This window comes from Tenrec ecaudatus, chromosome 6 (genome assembly GCF_050624435.1).
Source record: "Tenrec ecaudatus isolate mTenEca1 chromosome 6, mTenEca1.hap1, whole genome shotgun sequence".
Classification (NCBI taxonomy): domain Eukaryota; kingdom Metazoa; phylum Chordata; class Mammalia; order Afrosoricida; family Tenrecidae; genus Tenrec; species Tenrec ecaudatus.
In genome coordinates, this window is record NC_134535.1 from 150850409 (window position 1) to 150868349 (window position 17941).

General features: G+C 50.3%; 1 protein-coding gene across 1 annotated transcript in view; it reads left to right on the forward strand.

Moving 5' to 3' along the window:
• The window catches only part of FRMD4A (FERM domain containing 4A), a 234881-nt gene that overhangs the window by 84786 nt on the left and 132154 nt on the right, over positions 1-17941 (forward strand). Inside the window, exon 4 of the mRNA XM_075552351.1 lies at positions 13024-13116. Within this exon, the coding sequence (XP_075408466.1) occupies positions 13024-13116 (93 nt within the window). The remainder of the gene's footprint in view (positions 1-13023; positions 13117-17941) is intronic.

Here is a 17941-nt window from a genome sequence, read left to right on the forward strand (position 1 = left end):
ATCGAACCCAGATCTCCCCATGTTGTTGTCATCGTTAGGAGTTGTCCGGTCTCCTTGGACTCTTGGCAACACAGTAGCGAGCGGAACAAAACTCCGACTGCTCCTGCAACATCCTCACAATTGTGCTCAGTTTGAGCCCACTGTTGCAGCCACTCTATCAGTCCATCATGTGGACAGTCTTTTTGCATTTCACTGCCCCTCCACTATACCAAGCCTGATGTCCGTCTCCAGGGACTGGTCTCTCCTGGCAACAGGTCCAAAGTATGTGGGATAAAATCTCAACCATCTTTGCTTTAGCAGGCTGACTATACAGCCTTCAAAACACATATGTTTGTTCTCTGGCAGTCTGTGCTTGCCCTGTTCTCTGCCAAGACCATAATTCAAATGCATTCATTCTTCTCCTGACTTCCCTATTCGCTGTCCGGTTTTCACATGCATATGAGGTGGTTGAAAGCAGCCTGACTTTGGGTCAAGTGCCTCTTAGTCCTCAGGGTGTCATCTCTGCTCGTTAGCACTCTGAAGGGGTCTTGTGCAGCAGGTTTACCCCGTGCTGTAGCGTTGGATTTCTTGAGTGTTCCTTCCATGAGCCTTGACTGTGGGTCCAAGCAAAAGGAAATCCTTGACCATTTCAACCTTTTCTCTGTTTATCGTGTGTTTGCCTATTGGCGCACTTGTAGGAATTTTAGTTTTCTTCATACTGATTTGTAATCCATACTGACACCCGCAGTCTTTGAGCTCCATCATCAAGTGCCCCATGGAAGGTGAGAATCCCATGCTTGTGTCAGCTCCTGCCCTCTGCAAAGATTTACCTAAAACCATTGTTGTCAAAATGATTGTGATTTAGGGTAACCTCCTGTGTGTCGGAGCAGGACTGGGCTCCACAGGGTTTTCCAGAAGGAGTCACCAGACTTGTGTTAAGAGGCGCCTTTGGATGGACTCAAACTGCCAACCTGCCCGTTATCAGTGGAGTCCAGGGAACCTTTGCCGTACTCAAGAGTCCCTCAGCATCGCACTAGCTTTTGTTTTGGATGGATTCTGGATTCTGGAAAACTCATCGTTTAAGAGCCAACTCAGAAATTCAGAGTGGGTGTACCTGTCTATGCAAGTAGTGTAATTCAGGTCTCGATCAGACTCTAGCATCCATCCTAAGGGGAGCGCGTTTTGGCATTTTGTATTTGAAATCCTTCCATTGCTGTTTGACACCAAGTGTCAGCTGACCTTTTCTATAACTTACGTATGGTTGGCGTTGAGGGAACATCCAGCAGAGGGGACTGCAAGTCAGCCGTTATCCACAAATACAGCCGGTGACACTGACGGCCCTCTTGGGGTGGGTTGTGCAGTCATTCTGCCCCTCCTTTCCGGACTTGTTTCTCCCCCTTAACACAGACGCATTGCTCCCCAAAGTTCCTGCCTTGTGTTAAATTGATCTCATATTAGAAATAACAAGAAGCCACCGCCATTGAATCCATTTCAACTCCTAGTGACCCTTGTGGACGAAGTGTTGGGTTGATAACTGTAAGGTCAGTGGTTTGAACTCACCAGCTACTCTGAGTGAGGAAGAGGAGGCCATCCGCTCCTGTAGGACTGATAGCCTCAGGAGCCCTTGGGGCAACCCTGCACCAACCTTGAGGTACCTGTGGCTCCCCGTAGCTAGCAGCTCTTAAAAGAGCAGCATGTCAACCCAGGTGTCTGTTACTAGTTGGGCTGGCCTTTGGTTGGTTTTAAGACTTCAGGGAAGATTTTTGGTTTAAGATTTAAAGATTATCTTGTGGGAAGCATCATTCATCGTCCATGAATTTTATGGCAATTTGGAATTCTGTGCTGAATTTTCCCCCTTTTGATCAGGATTCTTCTATAGAAGCATTGACCAGCATGTCCAATTATGACTACCATTACTCAACTTATTGTTTTTAATTGTTGATGGGGTTAGAGGAAGGCAGGCTAACCCACTTTCAGACCCTCCCTAGTTGGTCATGTGTAGTCGAGGTGGTCATGCCCTAACTGTAAAAGATGATCACATCCTATCAAAAACATTCCTTATGGACACCTAAACACACACACACACACACACACACACACACACACACACACGGACAAACATCAGAAACCTTGAGGGAAGGGAGACAGCGGTCAGTGTAAGGTATGAAAATAATAATAATTTATACTTTATCAAGGGGTCAGGAGGGTGGGAGAGGGGAAAGAGGAGCTGATACCAAGGGCTCAAATAGAAAATAAATGTTTAGAAAATAATGATGGCAACATATGTCCAAATATGCTTGATATAATTGAGTATGGATTGTTGTAAGAGCCCTCAATAAAATGATCTTTAAAAAAAAAATCTCTAGGCTCCCCTGCCCTGAATGTAAAGAATTTCTCACTGGGTTCTGTGAGGACATGTGTAATAAAAATTAGTTAAGAAATAGAAAAGTTGAGCAAAAACAACAAGAAGTTTGGTCTAGTTGTTACTGTACATTTCAAAAGTCCGGTACAGTTCAAATGCTTTCTTTTTCCCAATAACAATTAAGAAAATAAGTAACTCTAAATCTCTTACTTACTTGAAATTTGTGGAGAAGTTACTCTTTCCTTCACAGTAGTTTATACATAAAAGTGTTTTTGTATAAATGTTAGCAGATTGACCCCTGGAAGCCAGAATCCAGGATGAAAAACATAGTCAATGATTTTTATTTTAAAAATACTTAATTAATTCATCAAAGAGTGTGCCTGCTACTGTTTGGGGAGTCTGAATTACCTCAAAAGTAATGTCTAAACTTCCCTGGAGGCCTCTGTGTGAACAAATGATTTGCATGCAACTAATGTTCTGGAGGTTGGCAGCTGGGCCCTGCCTCGTGGTGCTGCGGAAGAAAGGGCCTCGCGGTCTGCTGCTGTCAGGCTGTTGCTGGGAGGCACCCTGGTGTCAGTTTCACACATGGTGACCCCCTGGGGCAGAGGTGAAGTGCCCCAGAGTCTTTCTCTCCCATAGAATGTCTGGGTGGGTTCCCACGGCCACCCTTTTGTTTAAGAGCCATTTGCTTTACCCGTTGCACCACTAGGCACTCAAGAAACCCCTCTGCAGTGGCGACCCCATAACACAAGGACTTGCCAGGCATTGGCGTCATAACTACCACCTCCCACCCACAGCCCTGGTGCGCTGAGAACGCCTTGGCAACCACTGTGCCTCTGCCCGCTGGTGCCTGGAGTCCATGCGTGTGCTTGGCTAGAACCATGACCCAGGGTGTCTGGAAAGGGCCTGACTGGTGAGCATCCCCAGTCACACGTTCACCTACAATTTAAAAGCACAAAAGCACTTTTCCTGTCGAGGAAGAGACAGCCATGAGACGGGGCTCTGGGAAAGTAATGTATTTCGAAACAGGTTTGGGATTCCCACTCATTCAATGCCTTGTGTCGTGGGACCGAGGGGAGAAGATCGATGGCAGTGAGCACAGTTGCCCAGCTGTCATGGCTGCTTCTGGTCAGTGGCCACCCACCTCCTTCCTGCCGCCCCCGCGAGCCGTGCCTTCCAGTTGGTGAGCGGAGGAGTGTCTTAGCAAAACTCCTCTTGTGTGTGTGTGGCTAACATGAATCTAAAAGAATGGTGTGAGATGAGGGGGGTCAGGGGCCCAGACCCCCTCCTCACTTTGCCTTCCCGGTGCAAAGGATGAGGGGGAGCTGGGGTCCTGGACCAGAGAGCAGCGCGCATTCTTGCTGGGGCCTTTGTATTTCCGGCAGGAGCGATGCCGGCATGTGGGTGGCGACCATGGTACCTACAAGAATTTGCATGGATAGGTAAATTTATAGACGGTAACTGGATTATTGATCTCCTTGGGGGCACGGCAGGGGGAGTGGGGGCAAATGGGGAGCTCACAGCCATGAGGACAAGGAGGCGTAAAATGCTCTGAGATGGAGATTATGGTGATGGTTGTACCACTCTTAACACGCTTCAACTATTGAATTGTATGATTAGTGAATTCTGTTTTAAAAAGGAATGCTGATAGAGGGGCGCGTTCGTATCGTGAAGCTGAACTAGTCATTAGCAATTACATTTATCGTCGGTACCATCAAGCAGGGAAGTTACAGAAACAACTGGTCTCTGGCGTGTGATGGAGCTTGTAGTTGTAGTTTTGTTGGTACTGTCAGCAAGCGAGCGAGCCACTCAGTCCCCGGCTCATGACACCCCTATTGACCATGGAGCCAGACTGCCGTGACCCATGGAGTTCCCACTGGCGAGTAGTTCGGAAGTGGTTTTCCAGGCCTTTCTTCCTAGTCTCTTTTGGTCCAGAAGCACCACTGAAACCTGTTCAGCATCGTACCAGCACACAGGCCTCCACGGGCTGCCCTGGTGCTCGTGCCTGCAGTCAACCAGGGTCGACCTCATCCCCATGGCCATCAAGTCAGCTCCCGCTCAGAGGGTTTCCCAAGGTGTCCATCTTCATGGGAGCAGACAGCTGCATCTCTCTCCCCTGGTGGGTTTGAACTGCCAACCTTACAGTTAGCAGCCCTGACGGCGTCATCAGAGCCCCTTCATAGAAGGCGAGCAGATGACACCTGGTGTCGCCATGTTTAATTTGGTAAGGCAGTCATAAAGCTACAGTGTCACTCTCTCAAAACTCACTGCTACGAGTCAACTCTGGCAAGGAGGACCTCCCCTTTGGGAGTCCGAGACTTCTTGTATCTTTATGGCAGCATAACGCCTCATCTTGCTTCCGTGGAGCAACTGGTGGATTGGAACCACTGACCTTGTGGTTAGCAGCTCTACTGCATAACCCACCACACTCCTTTTGTTATGCTGAAGGGGATTGTGAACATCCTGCAGTGAACACAATGGCGCACACAATGCCCCAATAAATTAAAAACTTTATAATCAGAAATTCCGGGAGATGAGGTAAGAAGCCTGTTGTTTAGGCGGTGCACACCTTACCTTAATCTTTGTTTCCGTCTGTGTCTTACCCGCACACGATGTGATGTGCCGTTTTCAGCTAAGGCAGTGATCTTTAGCTGTCCTTGATGAGCACACATACTTCTGAGTCAAGGACACTAAAGAGCTAAACACTCTTCCACTTTAAGTGCCACCCCCACCCCAGTGACATTTCTAGGAGGGCCAGACTCTTGCTTTGATGTTCTAGAAAAGAAACACATTCCGTATGAAATAACCTGTCTACAATGAAACGCCCAAAAGGCAGAGCATCTTCCTCCCGAGTCCATAGCCATCAGCTCAGATAGACCTATCGCACATCTCCACCCTCCAATAACTCTCCATCAATGCAGCTCTCCTGGAGGCCAGCCTTTTGAAAGAGCCAACACTTGAACCCAAACTCTATTTATATTATAAGTAGACCCTAAAAGCCATTCGTTAAAGAAATGCAGCCTATTTCTGTTGCCCGGAAGCAATTGCATATTTATTGCTGGTCCTACATTTGACCTACTGCTGCTGTAAACCACATGAATACTATCTTGCTCCATTTGAAAGATAGTTATCAGTTCAGTAATAAAAGTATTCTCCGGGTCTGCTGGGCTTCTTTCTCCTTTGTTACTGGTGAAGGCACTGAGGTGAGTTCTCAAATGGAAAATCAATGAGAATAATGAAAGTCAAGCCATCAGGCATCTAAATGCTACATTGCCATGTGCTATTTGCTGCTATCTGAAGTCAAAGACAAATGAAAGGTGTGGAGGAGGGGTTGGAAGTCAGGAGGGAGAGGTGTCACCTAAACCCAAGCCCATTGTCCTCAGAGTTAATGGAATGGAACTGCCCCTGCTGGACTCTGAGACGGTTCAGTCTTTATGGTAGCAGACAGCCTCATCCTTCTCCTGAGGTACGACTGAGGGATTTGAACTGCTCACTTCAGGATCAGCAGCTCAGTGTGTATGTAACCCACTATGCCATCGGGGCCCTGTTAGCTGTTAACGCACACCCCACAATATATATTGGAGGGGGGGTGTTAACAGCTAACATCACAAACTCACTTCCATCAAGTCAATTCTGACTCACAGCGACCCTCCAGGACAGACTAGAACTGACCTTGTGGGTTTCCAAGACTGTACGTCTTGTCTTTCTCCTGTGGAGTGGCTGGTCGTTTCTGAACTGTTAACCTTACAGTTAGCAGGCGTATGCATAACCACTATGCTACCAACATAAAGTCCTGACCGGTGTGGACTCCCTGATAGTGCTGTGTTTCGTAAATGGGTCTTCGGGACCCCAAACAATGAGCACAAACCAGAATTCCAGTGAGTTTTCCGGTGGCCAGAAGTGATTGCCTCCGAAGTTTGGTTTTCAGGCTACTTCTTAATCTGCCTTCTAGCGTTTGCCGAAATATTGGGGTTGTGGGTAATGAGACTGTAAGGGGCCTTGGGTGAGTCACGTGACCCTTCAGGCTGGCCCTTCTAAGCAGTGATGGGGGGTTGACGGGGGGGGGGGGGCTTTCAACCATAGGGAGAAAAGTGGAGACCATGCACTTCCTTCCTTCCTCATGGGGGCCCAAGCATAGGAAGGTCCCCTTCCTGTCTGATGTGGGTACCCAGCACGTGTGTGCTCCCCTCCCTCACAGGGTCGGGGATGAAGAGTTCAAGTAGAGGAAGGGCAGAAGGGAAAACACTTGCTTCTCCAAGGTTTTCATCTTAGAGTGGAATCTGGCCCTTTGTGCTCTTTTGCTTCTGGACTGGTTCTGTGGGGTCTGGAGTGGGTAATACCTCGGTTCTTGGCTCAACACCAACACGCGTTCGTAATTCAGGTGAGTTTTTACGGAGGACGGGAGAGGTTTCAGGTTCTACAGTCTCAAACGTTAGGAGAGCGTGCCAAACAGGGTGAAGCCGCACGGAGGTTCACAACTAGACACGGGCAGCCTCGTCGAACAGCGCACCCCAAACGTGCGGAGCGGAGGCCAGAGCACCCTGCCAGGATGCAGAAGCAGACACAGGAGAGGGTAATAGGGGGGCGACTTCAAACCTTGGGGTGGGGAGGCGTGGTTGAAGGTATTGGTTGATCCCACTGGCTGAATTAAGCCCACCTGGGTGATGCCATGAGCCTGTGCCTAGTTTGGGCCGCCCAGGTGTACTGCCCACCTGCCTTGGGGCCTGAATTTGAGCATGCCCACTTCACGGGTCCTTATAGGTGTTGAATGGTCACCTGAATCTGTAAGGTCTCTCTCTCCAGGACTAGATTTTAGCCTCGGTCCTTGGCTCCGCATGAGAAAGATTTCATGCGGAAGCCAGGCTCGTGACCCAAGTGAATTTAATGAGAGTTAAAAAGAAGTTTCAGGTTTTATGCAGCACCCATAGGATTCCTTTAACCATGCGGCCTGGCAGAGACTGCCCCAGGTCACACAAGGATCTCTCTCCTCCCACGAAGACGACCAGACCACCCAAGCAAGACCCTCTCCCTCTCGGTTCCTGCCTTCTTAAGGGTTCCCGGTGCAGGCATGGTGAACGACCCCAGGTCGATCTCATTGGCTGAATTGCAGTCACCTGGCCCAGGTGGGCTGCTCCAGGTGTAACGCCCATCTCCACCCACTGGCGGGAAAATCCAGCTTTGTCCTTTGCTGGCTCTCCTGGGCATGCGTAAATGGACTTCCCAATTCCCTAAGCTAAGCTGCCTAACAAATCTTTCCCATCCTCCTTTATGGGAGCCTTCACAGGCCCGGGGGGACAGCCCCTGTGTCCCTACCTCTAGCTACCGGACAGTTCTGTACTTTCTAGACATTTCATTGCTGCCTACACGTTCCACTACAATTAGACAAAGAACAAAAGGCTCCCAATTAAATCATTTCACTGCGGGTAAGTCATTCTTTTAAAATATTTAATGTGGGAAATGATAGAGTCTTTGAGCAGAGAAGAAGGGCCAAGTGAGAGAGGAGTATTCAGGTAACACCTCTGGCTCCATGTAACTGAAGGGCCACGTGTCCCTACTTAGGGGGTCTTCGCCAGGTGACCTGCACGGATCTGGGTGGTCAGGGATATTGTGATTTGGGACTGCAGTGAGGGTATCTCAAGCCACTTCCATTGACTGATCTCAAGGGCCCGTGTAGAATGTTCCCTCCGGTTCTGCTGATTCCTGCAGCTTAAGTCCAAAGAAAAGCCGCCAGCCTCCTGCACCAGTCTATTCTTCCGGGTCACGCAAAGATTTCTCTTGGTGAGATCAGGAAAAGATTATTCCCATCAGGCTCCCTTATCAAAATGATTGTAAGGCCAAGGATGACTGTTACCATCTCGGTGGTCATCGGATAGATTGGTCTCGTAATTGGTCTTATCAATAATGGTCCCGTCAGTGATCTAACACTTTTCAGTCCCCAATATTTGCCGTGGGTAATGTGATAGGTTCTGGGGATATTTTTTAAAGGGTCGAGTCCTTCGGCACAGAAATAAACTCACCCCTAAAAATAAGGTGACCAGCTTTTAACATTCGTCACGCGGGACGCCATAGATAAAACTCACATCCTGGCGAAATAGCCACGTGGCAGGGGAAATCCGTACACCCTAGCTTGTCGTGCATTCTTTCCAAAAATCGGAACTTTTTTTAAAATGCCGCAGACGCGGAAAAAAATTATTAAAAAGCGGGACATCTGGTCACCTTACCTAAAAATCAACTTTCACCCAAACAAGAGACAAGAGGCAGGCCCACAGACTGAGCAATAACACCGGGGAAATGTAGTCCTCGTAGAATCAGGACCAAAGAGGCAACGTGTGCTGAGAAACGAAGCTCTGCGGCAGGAAGGGGCCGGAAAGAAGCCTGAGCTGGACACGCAGTCTCCAGCGACGAAGTGGGAAGAGGGCTGTCCCCTGAGGAGGTGGCAGCCCTGTCACGGAACAACATCCGTATCAAGTGCCGAATGGAAAACCAATTTGCTCTGCTAACTTCCACCCAAACAAAAATTCGAAGCAAACTCACAACTCAGTTGGAGAGAAGACTGAAGCAGAACCGGTGCAGTTGAGTTATGGTGTTGGTGACGGGTGGCGTGTCATCTGTGGACTCTTAAAAGAACACGCATCTGTCATGGGGAAGCACAGCCTGAATGCTCCCGAGTTCGAGGGGGGGCGAGGCTTTGTCTGGCTGTCCTTGCACCCCTCATCAAACAAGGCGTCACTAGGGAAAGATGCCGTGGTTGGTCAACAGCCAGTCGGCATCAAGGAGGGAAACCCTGCAAGAGCTGAATTGACTTCATAGCTGCAGCCGTGGGCTCACACTCACCCAGGTGGCTGTGGGCAGTCCTTCCTCCACCGTAACTTGGAGCTGGCTCCGTGGCACCAAACCACAGCCACCGTCGAAGAGACAGGCCGTAGTTTTGAAGGCCCAGTCACAGAAGAGTAAGCTAACACAAACCAAAAGTTCTGGAGAAGTTTGGTGGGTGGGGAACATTGTGAATGTGGGCAACCCAGGAAGGCGGCACACAACGGGCGACGTGAATTGAGCCTCGAGCAGTAAGTAGCTAGCATGGAGATGAGATGATAGAGCAGTGATTCTCAACCTGTGGGTTGCGACCCCTTTGGGTATCAAATGACCCTCTCACAGGGGTCGCCCGATTCATAACAGTAGCAAAATGACAGTAATGAAGTAGCAATGAAAATAATTTTATGGTTGGGGGGGGGGTCACCACAACATGAGGAACTGAATTAAAGGGTCGCAGCATTAGGAAGGTTGAGACCCACTGTAATAGGCTCTTCCAATCAGGAGAAACAGCATGAGCCAAGTCATGACTAGAGCATGCATCTGGCATGTTTGCAGGAGGCTGAGCACAAAGACAAGGCTCTGGGGGTTGGGGACCATTTTCAAAGACAGGAAAGGAGTGGCCATAGCCTATTACTCTCCCACACCAATTAGTCCGGCCTGATGTTTCTAACATCCTTCCCAGTTGCGCTCACATATGTACTTGTACCTTATGGCTGTCCATTTTTCAGATGTCATAAGTCTACGACTGAGGTAGGGCGCAGAAAGTGTGCCCAGAGTAAGTTCTACAGAATGTGGGGTATGCCTTGGATGGGTGCTTGCTTTGGACATGGCTTCCAGAGCAATCTGTGCTCGGAGGAAGCCATCAGCTGAAGGAGGAGGCCAGTGAGGGTGAAGGAGACTTGGGTGGACTGGCACACGAGCCAGCTGTATCATGCGGCCACTTGTGAAGATTCACAGTGAGCAACGTTTCATTCCATGACCATAAACTCACCGTGATTCAGTCGACATGATGGCCACTGAAGAGAAGAGTCCAAAGTCAGAGCCCAGCCCAACCTGGAGAGGTAGGGGAATGGGCCAGCAGACTTTCTGCCCTGATAATTAAGTACTTAGCACCCAGAGCAGAGTCTTGAAGGACTACGCTGGGTGAAGAAGGGGAAGAGTGGCGTCGGCCGATAGAATCGTGTGAGCTGAGGTACAGAGGTGTGAAACAGCATGGCCCGTATGTTAGTCCAGGTAGACTAGAGAAACAAATCCAGAGATATGTCTGTGAGAAAGAGCTTTATATCAAAGAATAATTGTATATTGAGAAAACACCCCGGCCCAGTCCAGATCAAGTTCATAAGTCCAATATTAGCCTATATGTCCCATACCAGCCTATCAGTTTCTCTTGAGACTCACACAACACATGCAATGACATCAAATGCAGGAAGATCACAGGCCAGTGGGTGGAAAGTCTTGTGGATTCAGTGGTGCTGGGAGCATCTCAGCACTGGCATGGGTCTCCACGTGGATCCTCCAGCTCCAGGACTCCGGCTCCATCAGCTTGGCTCCGTGTGGCTTGTCAGCAGGAAGACGAAGCAGAGAGCCTATCTGGCCTCCAGTGAGTTATTTATCTCCTTCACACCTCCAAATGAGGACATCAAACTGCGACCTGATTGACAGGTTAGACTCCACCTCTTCCCACGTTGACAGGAGATGATGTAACCCCCCAGCCCACACAGGGCATATCAGCATTCTGGGGAATGCCACCTAGGTCTTCTGATTGCAGAGCCCAAGTTCGCCTTGGACTAGGATTGATCCCGCCATACTACCCGACGTGGTCTAGTCATTGTAACCTCGAGATTTCTTTTCCTGCATTTTATTATCCTTGCTATATTCAGAGCAGAGAAGCCAGAAAGCAAAAACAAAGTTATTGGATCTTTCCCCCCGTATAGGAGATTCTTAGACGATAGGAACGTGTCCAGAGTTCCTCAGGTGAACCCTGTTCTGCAGCCAATCCAGATGACATTCCCAGAGCCCCCAGGCCCTCGCACAGAGCGGGGTTTCAGTGAGCCTTTATGGAAAAAAAGGTGAGGCGGTGGGAGGGACGGAACGAATGCAGAATGCTCCCATTGCTGTCCATTTCTCAGTTATCTCTCAGGTTCACTCTTTCAGATTAACTGACGTAACAGTAACCACACTTTGTAATATTTACAATCTGATCGGTGTGGTGATTACATCATCTGTCACTTGCGAAGGGGTGGAGTCTAACCTGTCAATCATCGCCAATAAGGCCTTTATGTGGGCGTGGCCTTCTCCTGAGAATTCTGGGAACTCCTCTCTTCCTCCCTGGAGGTAGGAGACTCTCTCTGCTTCATCTTCCTGCTGACAAGCCACATGGAGCCACACTGATGAAGCCAGAGCCCTGGAGGAGCCACGTGGAGACCCACGCCAGTGCTCAAAACCTTCTGCCACCACTGGTTCCATAAGACTTTCCACCCACTAGCCTGTGACCTTCCCTCATTCAGCATCACTGCCTGACTTCATGAGTCTAAAGAGGAATTTATGGACCAGTATTGACATATGGAGTAATATCAGACTTATGGACTTTATGTGAACTGGGCTGGGATGCTTTCTTAATGTACAATTGCTCTTTGATATAAAATGCTCTCATACACACATAGGAGTGTCTCTGGATTTGTTTCTCTAGTCTGCCCAGACTAGCACAATCGGTGTGATGTATGGGTGTACCTGTGCAGCCACTGACACGGGCAAGAGAGTGAGCATGACCATCATCCACAGAAGCTTCGCCACCTAGCAACTGTGGGTCTGCTTTCTGTCACTCTGCATGAGCCGGTATGCTCTAGGGCAGTATGGAAACGGAAGTGTGCAATGTCTACTCCATTTTGTGTGGCTTCTTTCACAGGACTTAATTGTTGCCATCCATGTTGGACTCATGCATGAGATTCATTCCTGTTGCTGTGTTACCAGCGGTTCAATGTTTTCATTGCTGTGGACTACTCCATGGGACGAATATATCACAATGTGTTGACCCAGGCCCTTGTTGGTAAACATTTGGGTTGTATCAAGAAGTGGGATATTACAAATAAAGTATCTCTGAACATCTGTGGACAACTCTTGGTGTGGACCTATGCTTTCACTGCACTTGGCCAAATAACCGGCAGTGGAATTGCTAGGTCATGGTCAGCTATCCCCCGCCCCCAACCTGTGACCCAGCAATTCCTGTGACGCTCCTCCTTTCATTCTGGGACAGTCACGGTGAGGACCTACTCACTCACTGCCATCCAGTCACCTCTGACTCAGAGCAACCCTTGTGGCGTAGAGGGTTGTGTGGTCGGCTGCTGACCCCAAGGTCAACAGTTCAAAGTCACCAGCCACTCTGCTGGAGAAAGATGAGACTTTCTGCTCCCATAAAGAGTGACCGTCTTGGAAACTCACAGGGACAGGTCTATCCTGACCTAGAGGATTGCCGTGAGTCGGAACCGAATGCAGCTGGGCATGAGAGACCGTGGCTCACTTTGCACCCCATCTGGGAGAAGCTGTGAAGATTTGTGAGCTGTTTTTAAAGTGTTCGAGCCCTTCGTGAACCAAGGCCGGGGTGAGGGAGTCCCGGACAAGATGTTTTCATTTCCGTGCAGCCTGTGAAACGGACAGCAGGCGTGAAGCCCTTGACTGTCTGATCGCTGTTCTTTCCCCTCCTCCCCCATCTCCTGCTGCTGCAGCGGTGCACAGATCATGTCCGGTCCTTCAAATATGGAAAAATTCATATTTATATCTGCTCTAGCGTATCCTTGTCCTCATACACCTTCTCCCCCAAGAAATGGCTGCGAAGCCAATAGTCCTCACCCATTTCTCTCTCTTTTCCGCAGGGGACACTTAAACTGGCTTCAGCTGGACCGAAGAGTCTTGGAACATGACTTCCCTAAAAAGTCAGGACCAGTGGTTTTGTACTTTTGTGTCAGGTATGTACACGTGGCATGTGCACACTTGGCCTTTTCTCCTTCAGCAAAGTCTGCGGGGCTGGGCGGATGGAAAGGAAAAAGACGGGAAGTTTGTCTTGGTTCAGGGTCAATGACCGAGAGTAGACCTGGATCCCTAGTAGGCGTCCACACGGGCCGTGCACGCGTGCGTGTGTGCGTGTTTGCGCTCTTACACTGGGATGCTTGTGCACACTGGGAGGAAAACCGTTCAGCTTTTCTTTGGGATCGTTTCATATAATTGAACTAAAATGAGTCTCTCTCGCTCTCTCGTTTTAATTAATAAATCGTTTTATTGGGGGCTCTTACGGCTCTTAAAACAATCCATACATCAATTGAATCAAACACGTTTGTACATATGTTGCCATCATCATTTTCAAAGCATTTTCTTTCTGCTTGAGCCCTTGGTGTCGGCTCCTCTTTTTCCCCCTCCCTCTCCCACCCTCCCATCCTCGTGGACCCCTGATAAATGATAAGTTATTAATATTTTCATCTCTTACACCGTCCACTGCCTCCCTAAGATCACATTCATTTGAGTTCTGTTTTGGTCACAGAAGCAACAAAGCCAAAATCTGCGTGCTCTTTTCTCTGTGTCCCAAAAGCCACTTTGGCCTCTTGAAGTTGGATTCTTTGACTCCAGAGAGGAATCGTTCCAACCCAGCCACAGATTACTCCGTACGCATTTTCTAGAAAGGGGCTATGGTGTGATGAAATACATGGGCATTCCCTGCCTGTCAGCCTCGTGTCACAGGTTTTACTCCGTGGTTGCAAGAATACTGAGAACTTGTAACCGTTGCATGGAGGTTTGTGTGAAGCCAACGGGAGGTCAGTGTGTCCTGCGAGACAACGTGCAGGTGAGTCGGCAGCAAAATCAGAATCTGAACCCCCCCAGATCTGGCCGCTCCCCAAGGACTGCATCTAGCCTCCAACGTGTTTCTGCCGAGACGCTGCATCGCAGCCCAGCTGCAAAGGCACCAAATGCCTGAAGCCTGGAGCAGTTGAACGGTGTTCAACATGCTGGTCTGGTCGCAGGCTCGGATGCACTCAGAGGCCGTAAGTCCGAAGAAAGGCCTGACGATCTGCTTGCTGAAGGGCACAGCCAGTAAAGCCGTCCGCAGGCAGCCCTTCTCTGGGTTGGAATTGACCCCGTGCCTGGGTTTGGTTTGGGTTTGCGTCTCAGTCATAAACTGTAGCTGGACATTCCCACCCAGTACACACTCCCTGTTCTTTTAAATTGACGTCAATAGGAAATTCAGGAGCGGGATGCAGACTGTGTGCCATTCATGAAAGGCCACGAAGGGAGTGCGGCTTTAGACGGAGTAACCACAGAAAGCACCAGAAGAGCTTTCAACAAAAGAATTAAGGGGTCCATTGAGCAGGCTGGAGTATGTCACTTTACCTCAGCTGGCGGCGTGGATTTAAACTTGCGTTTAATGCCTTTTTGATTTGTTTAACAGCTGCGAGCATATCCGAGCTAATCTCAGCCATCGCCATTACTGATGGGAATAATTTCAGTGTCGTGTTCGCGTTAATGGGTCTGCGCTGTCTCCCATTAAAGGAAAGGGGGCCTTAGAAAGCCCAGAGTAGCGACTCTGCTGGGAGGGGCAGGTCGTGTCAGCAGTTCATGAACCTGTAATCATAGGTGGAGGAGTGCATTTACTAGATAGCGAGGTCTCCCCGGCTCCTGGTGACGTCCCAGCATGAGCCAAGAAGAGAAAAGCACGGGGCAGCTTGCATATTCGGTATTTTCCCAAGAGTCTGCTGTGCGCTGGCTTATTTGTGGGTTTGAAGAACTGAGCCCTCCGTGGAAAGCTTTGGGCACCAAGCGGGAGTAGTTGAAGTGTTTCAACCCACGGACTTGCAACTCCCTCCCGTTGACTTCACGGTGAAGCCGGAGGCCTGGAGGAGAGTTGCCGAGGCCCGGCCAAGCGGGCTCCAACAAGTGGCCGCTGACTCCCAGGGACCCCACAGGTGTCAGACAGCAGTCTCTGCCACCACGGGGCCAGTTCTGTCCTCTTCCCCTCGATGATGTGCCAGAGCCGTTCCTGGAGCGGAAAGCCTCGCCTTTCTCCCTTGGAGCGGCTGGGGAGTTGGGGCTGCTGACCTGGCAGTTACCAGCCCGGCACATAACCCGTTATGCCACCATGGCATGTTTGTGTATGCGGGGGCACCACCAAACAAATGAAAAGGAAAACTCTGCCTTTCGCCCCCACCCACCCACCGGCTTCTTCACTGTTCAGGGTGTTAGTTCTCTGCTGCTACGTCTCGAAGCGCTCTCGGCCCCGTCTGCCCCTCTTCATCTCCGGAGTCTGGGAACGAAGGCTGTTGCTGGAACTTCGCAACAGCCTCTGTGGACGGTGTAACTTTCCTGCTGGCCATAAAAACACTGGCTCACACCCCACCCTGTCCCTGGCTCCCAGGATCCAGCGAAGTGAGTGGAACAGGACCAAAGCACCCAGTTTATTCTCTCAGAGACAAGAGGTGGATTTTCTCACCATAAGTGAATTCTACGTTGTTCTTTACCCCTGATTTTCAGCCTGGGATAACTCACATCTGACAGTGTGACTTTTTAAACCCCAGCCTCTTGTCTCCAAAGGTGTGGGATGATGGATTATCTTCCCAAACGATCCAGACCTTGGAATGTGCTTGAACCTGTGAAAGAGCTTCTGTCCAGCTGGGCACAGTCCTTTCTGGACAAGGGCACGCTCCGCCCTCCGCAGCCGCAGCTTAGCCATCCATTACCCAGGCACAGCTCCCCACTCACGTGTCCTCGGCCATTTCTCCTCCATGCGAGCGTCTGCAGAACAGATGGGCACTCACGTGCCTGCGACAGGAGGGAAAACACCTTGTTTTCATGCGGACTGTGGCCAGGATCGCCTGCTTTGAGCCAAGATTTGGGAATTCCTAGAGTGGAAATGCTAACCCTGTGTGTCCCCTGATAGCTAAGTTCTGGCTCCCATCCCAGGTTGGAATGCTCTTTATTGTGCATTTACATATCCCTTTATTGTAATGCATATTCAAAACATCTGGAAGCACAAGGGCAGACTTAACCTCCATTCAACAGTTTTGGAGATGAGCCGCAGACCCAAAACTATTGAGTTAGGGCAACTTGAACTCAAGAGCACTGCTCTGCCAAGTCAGCCAAAATAAGGTTTCTTTACATGGTCATTTCTTCCTCCGAGGCATGGCACTCTGTTACTTGGCGTCACTGTGAGTCAGAACCAACCCGTGGGCACCCAGCTCCAACATCCACTGTCGTGCACGGTCACTCGTCTCCGCAGCAACCCGTCAAGCAGACGGGTTTGTATTCCTCATGAAAGCCAAGGAGATAGGGATCCAAGATGACCAGGGACCTTACCCTCCCAGCATGCCTGGCCTGTGAGTTGTGGATCCAAGGACCCAGAGAGGTCTCACTCCGACGCATGCCCTGTCCTCACACCACACGGCCTCCCCAGCACATGTGAAAGGTGACACCCTAATTGGATCCAGAGTGCTGACTGCTGTGCAGGCTGGGCTGGAGACGGTCAACGTCAAGGTCGGCATCCCCAGGCACTGCTTCCCCTGGCTTCCAACCCTGCTGTGCACGCCGGACCAGGCATCCTTCTGCCAGGATGGCATCAGGGCAGGTGCTCGGGGAGGACGGTGAGGGGGCTGAGGAGAGCAGCCCCCACCCCACCGGGCAGACACCCTGGCTCTAGATCTCCCCCTGCAGCGGCACCATGGCCCCAGTGCTCTGGCTGAGCGCACGGTCCGAGCCCACCAATGAGAGGCGGCAATTGGCGCCTGCAAAGGTAACAGCCCTGGGACCCGTGGGCAGGCCTGCGCTGTCCTCAGAGTCACTGAGAATTCGAATCAGCTCCCTGGCAGCAGGCTGGGTTTATGTACGTGTGTTCTGCACAACGATTCCGGAGCTAAGCATAGAGCAGTGAATCAAAAGACAGCGTCCGTACCCTTCTGCAACTGCATGTCTATTTTGCCCGACTTCCAAAGGCATTTGGCCCCTGCCTATCATCATTTCTTGGCCAATTTGGTACACATCTAATCAAGCACCATTCCAACAGTTCTCCGACCCAGGGCTTCACCCCGCTTCGCTGCTCGGGCTCGCTCTCTCTCCGTTCACCCTCCCCCCCCCCCCCCACACACACATCTTCCAAGATTGACTCAACCCAACTGCACACATCGTCTGTTTCTGCCCTTGAGCTGTGGACTGTGGTTAGAAATTGATTTTAAAGCCACGCACCTGCAGCAGGCTGTGCAGACTTCATTGCGACCACTCTCTGTGTGCCCTCGGGAGTCTGTTCTGGCTAGTTCTGTCAGGTGTCTCTGCTCAGGCTCCCCTACGCTCCCCACAAAGCCCTGCTTTCCTAGCTGAGGACCACGTGTTCACCCGTTCTCTGACGATTTCGCAGAGAGACAAAAATGAGCACATAGCGCCTTCATCCATTGCCTATATTCCATACTTAGACACTTGATTGTATCTGTGCTTTTCTTCGGAACGTCCTCATCCGCTCACGACCCGCCCTCCACACACACGCCTGCGCCCACACCCACGCACAAGGACATCTCGTCTCAGCAAAGTGGGCGCCAGGCTAACAACTCCAGCCCTACACCGCCTCCGAGGTCTCCCTCCACAGGACCGTTCCTCGCGCTGAAGTCTCTGACGGGTTCTAGAACCAGGTTCTGCAGGCTCCTTTCTACCCACCTCTGTGGCCCGGGGTTCCATTGAACACACTGTGCCTTAAAGAAGGAGCCCTGGTGCTCTACTGGGTCACACATTGCGCTGCTAACTACTCAGGTTGGCGGTTCTAAA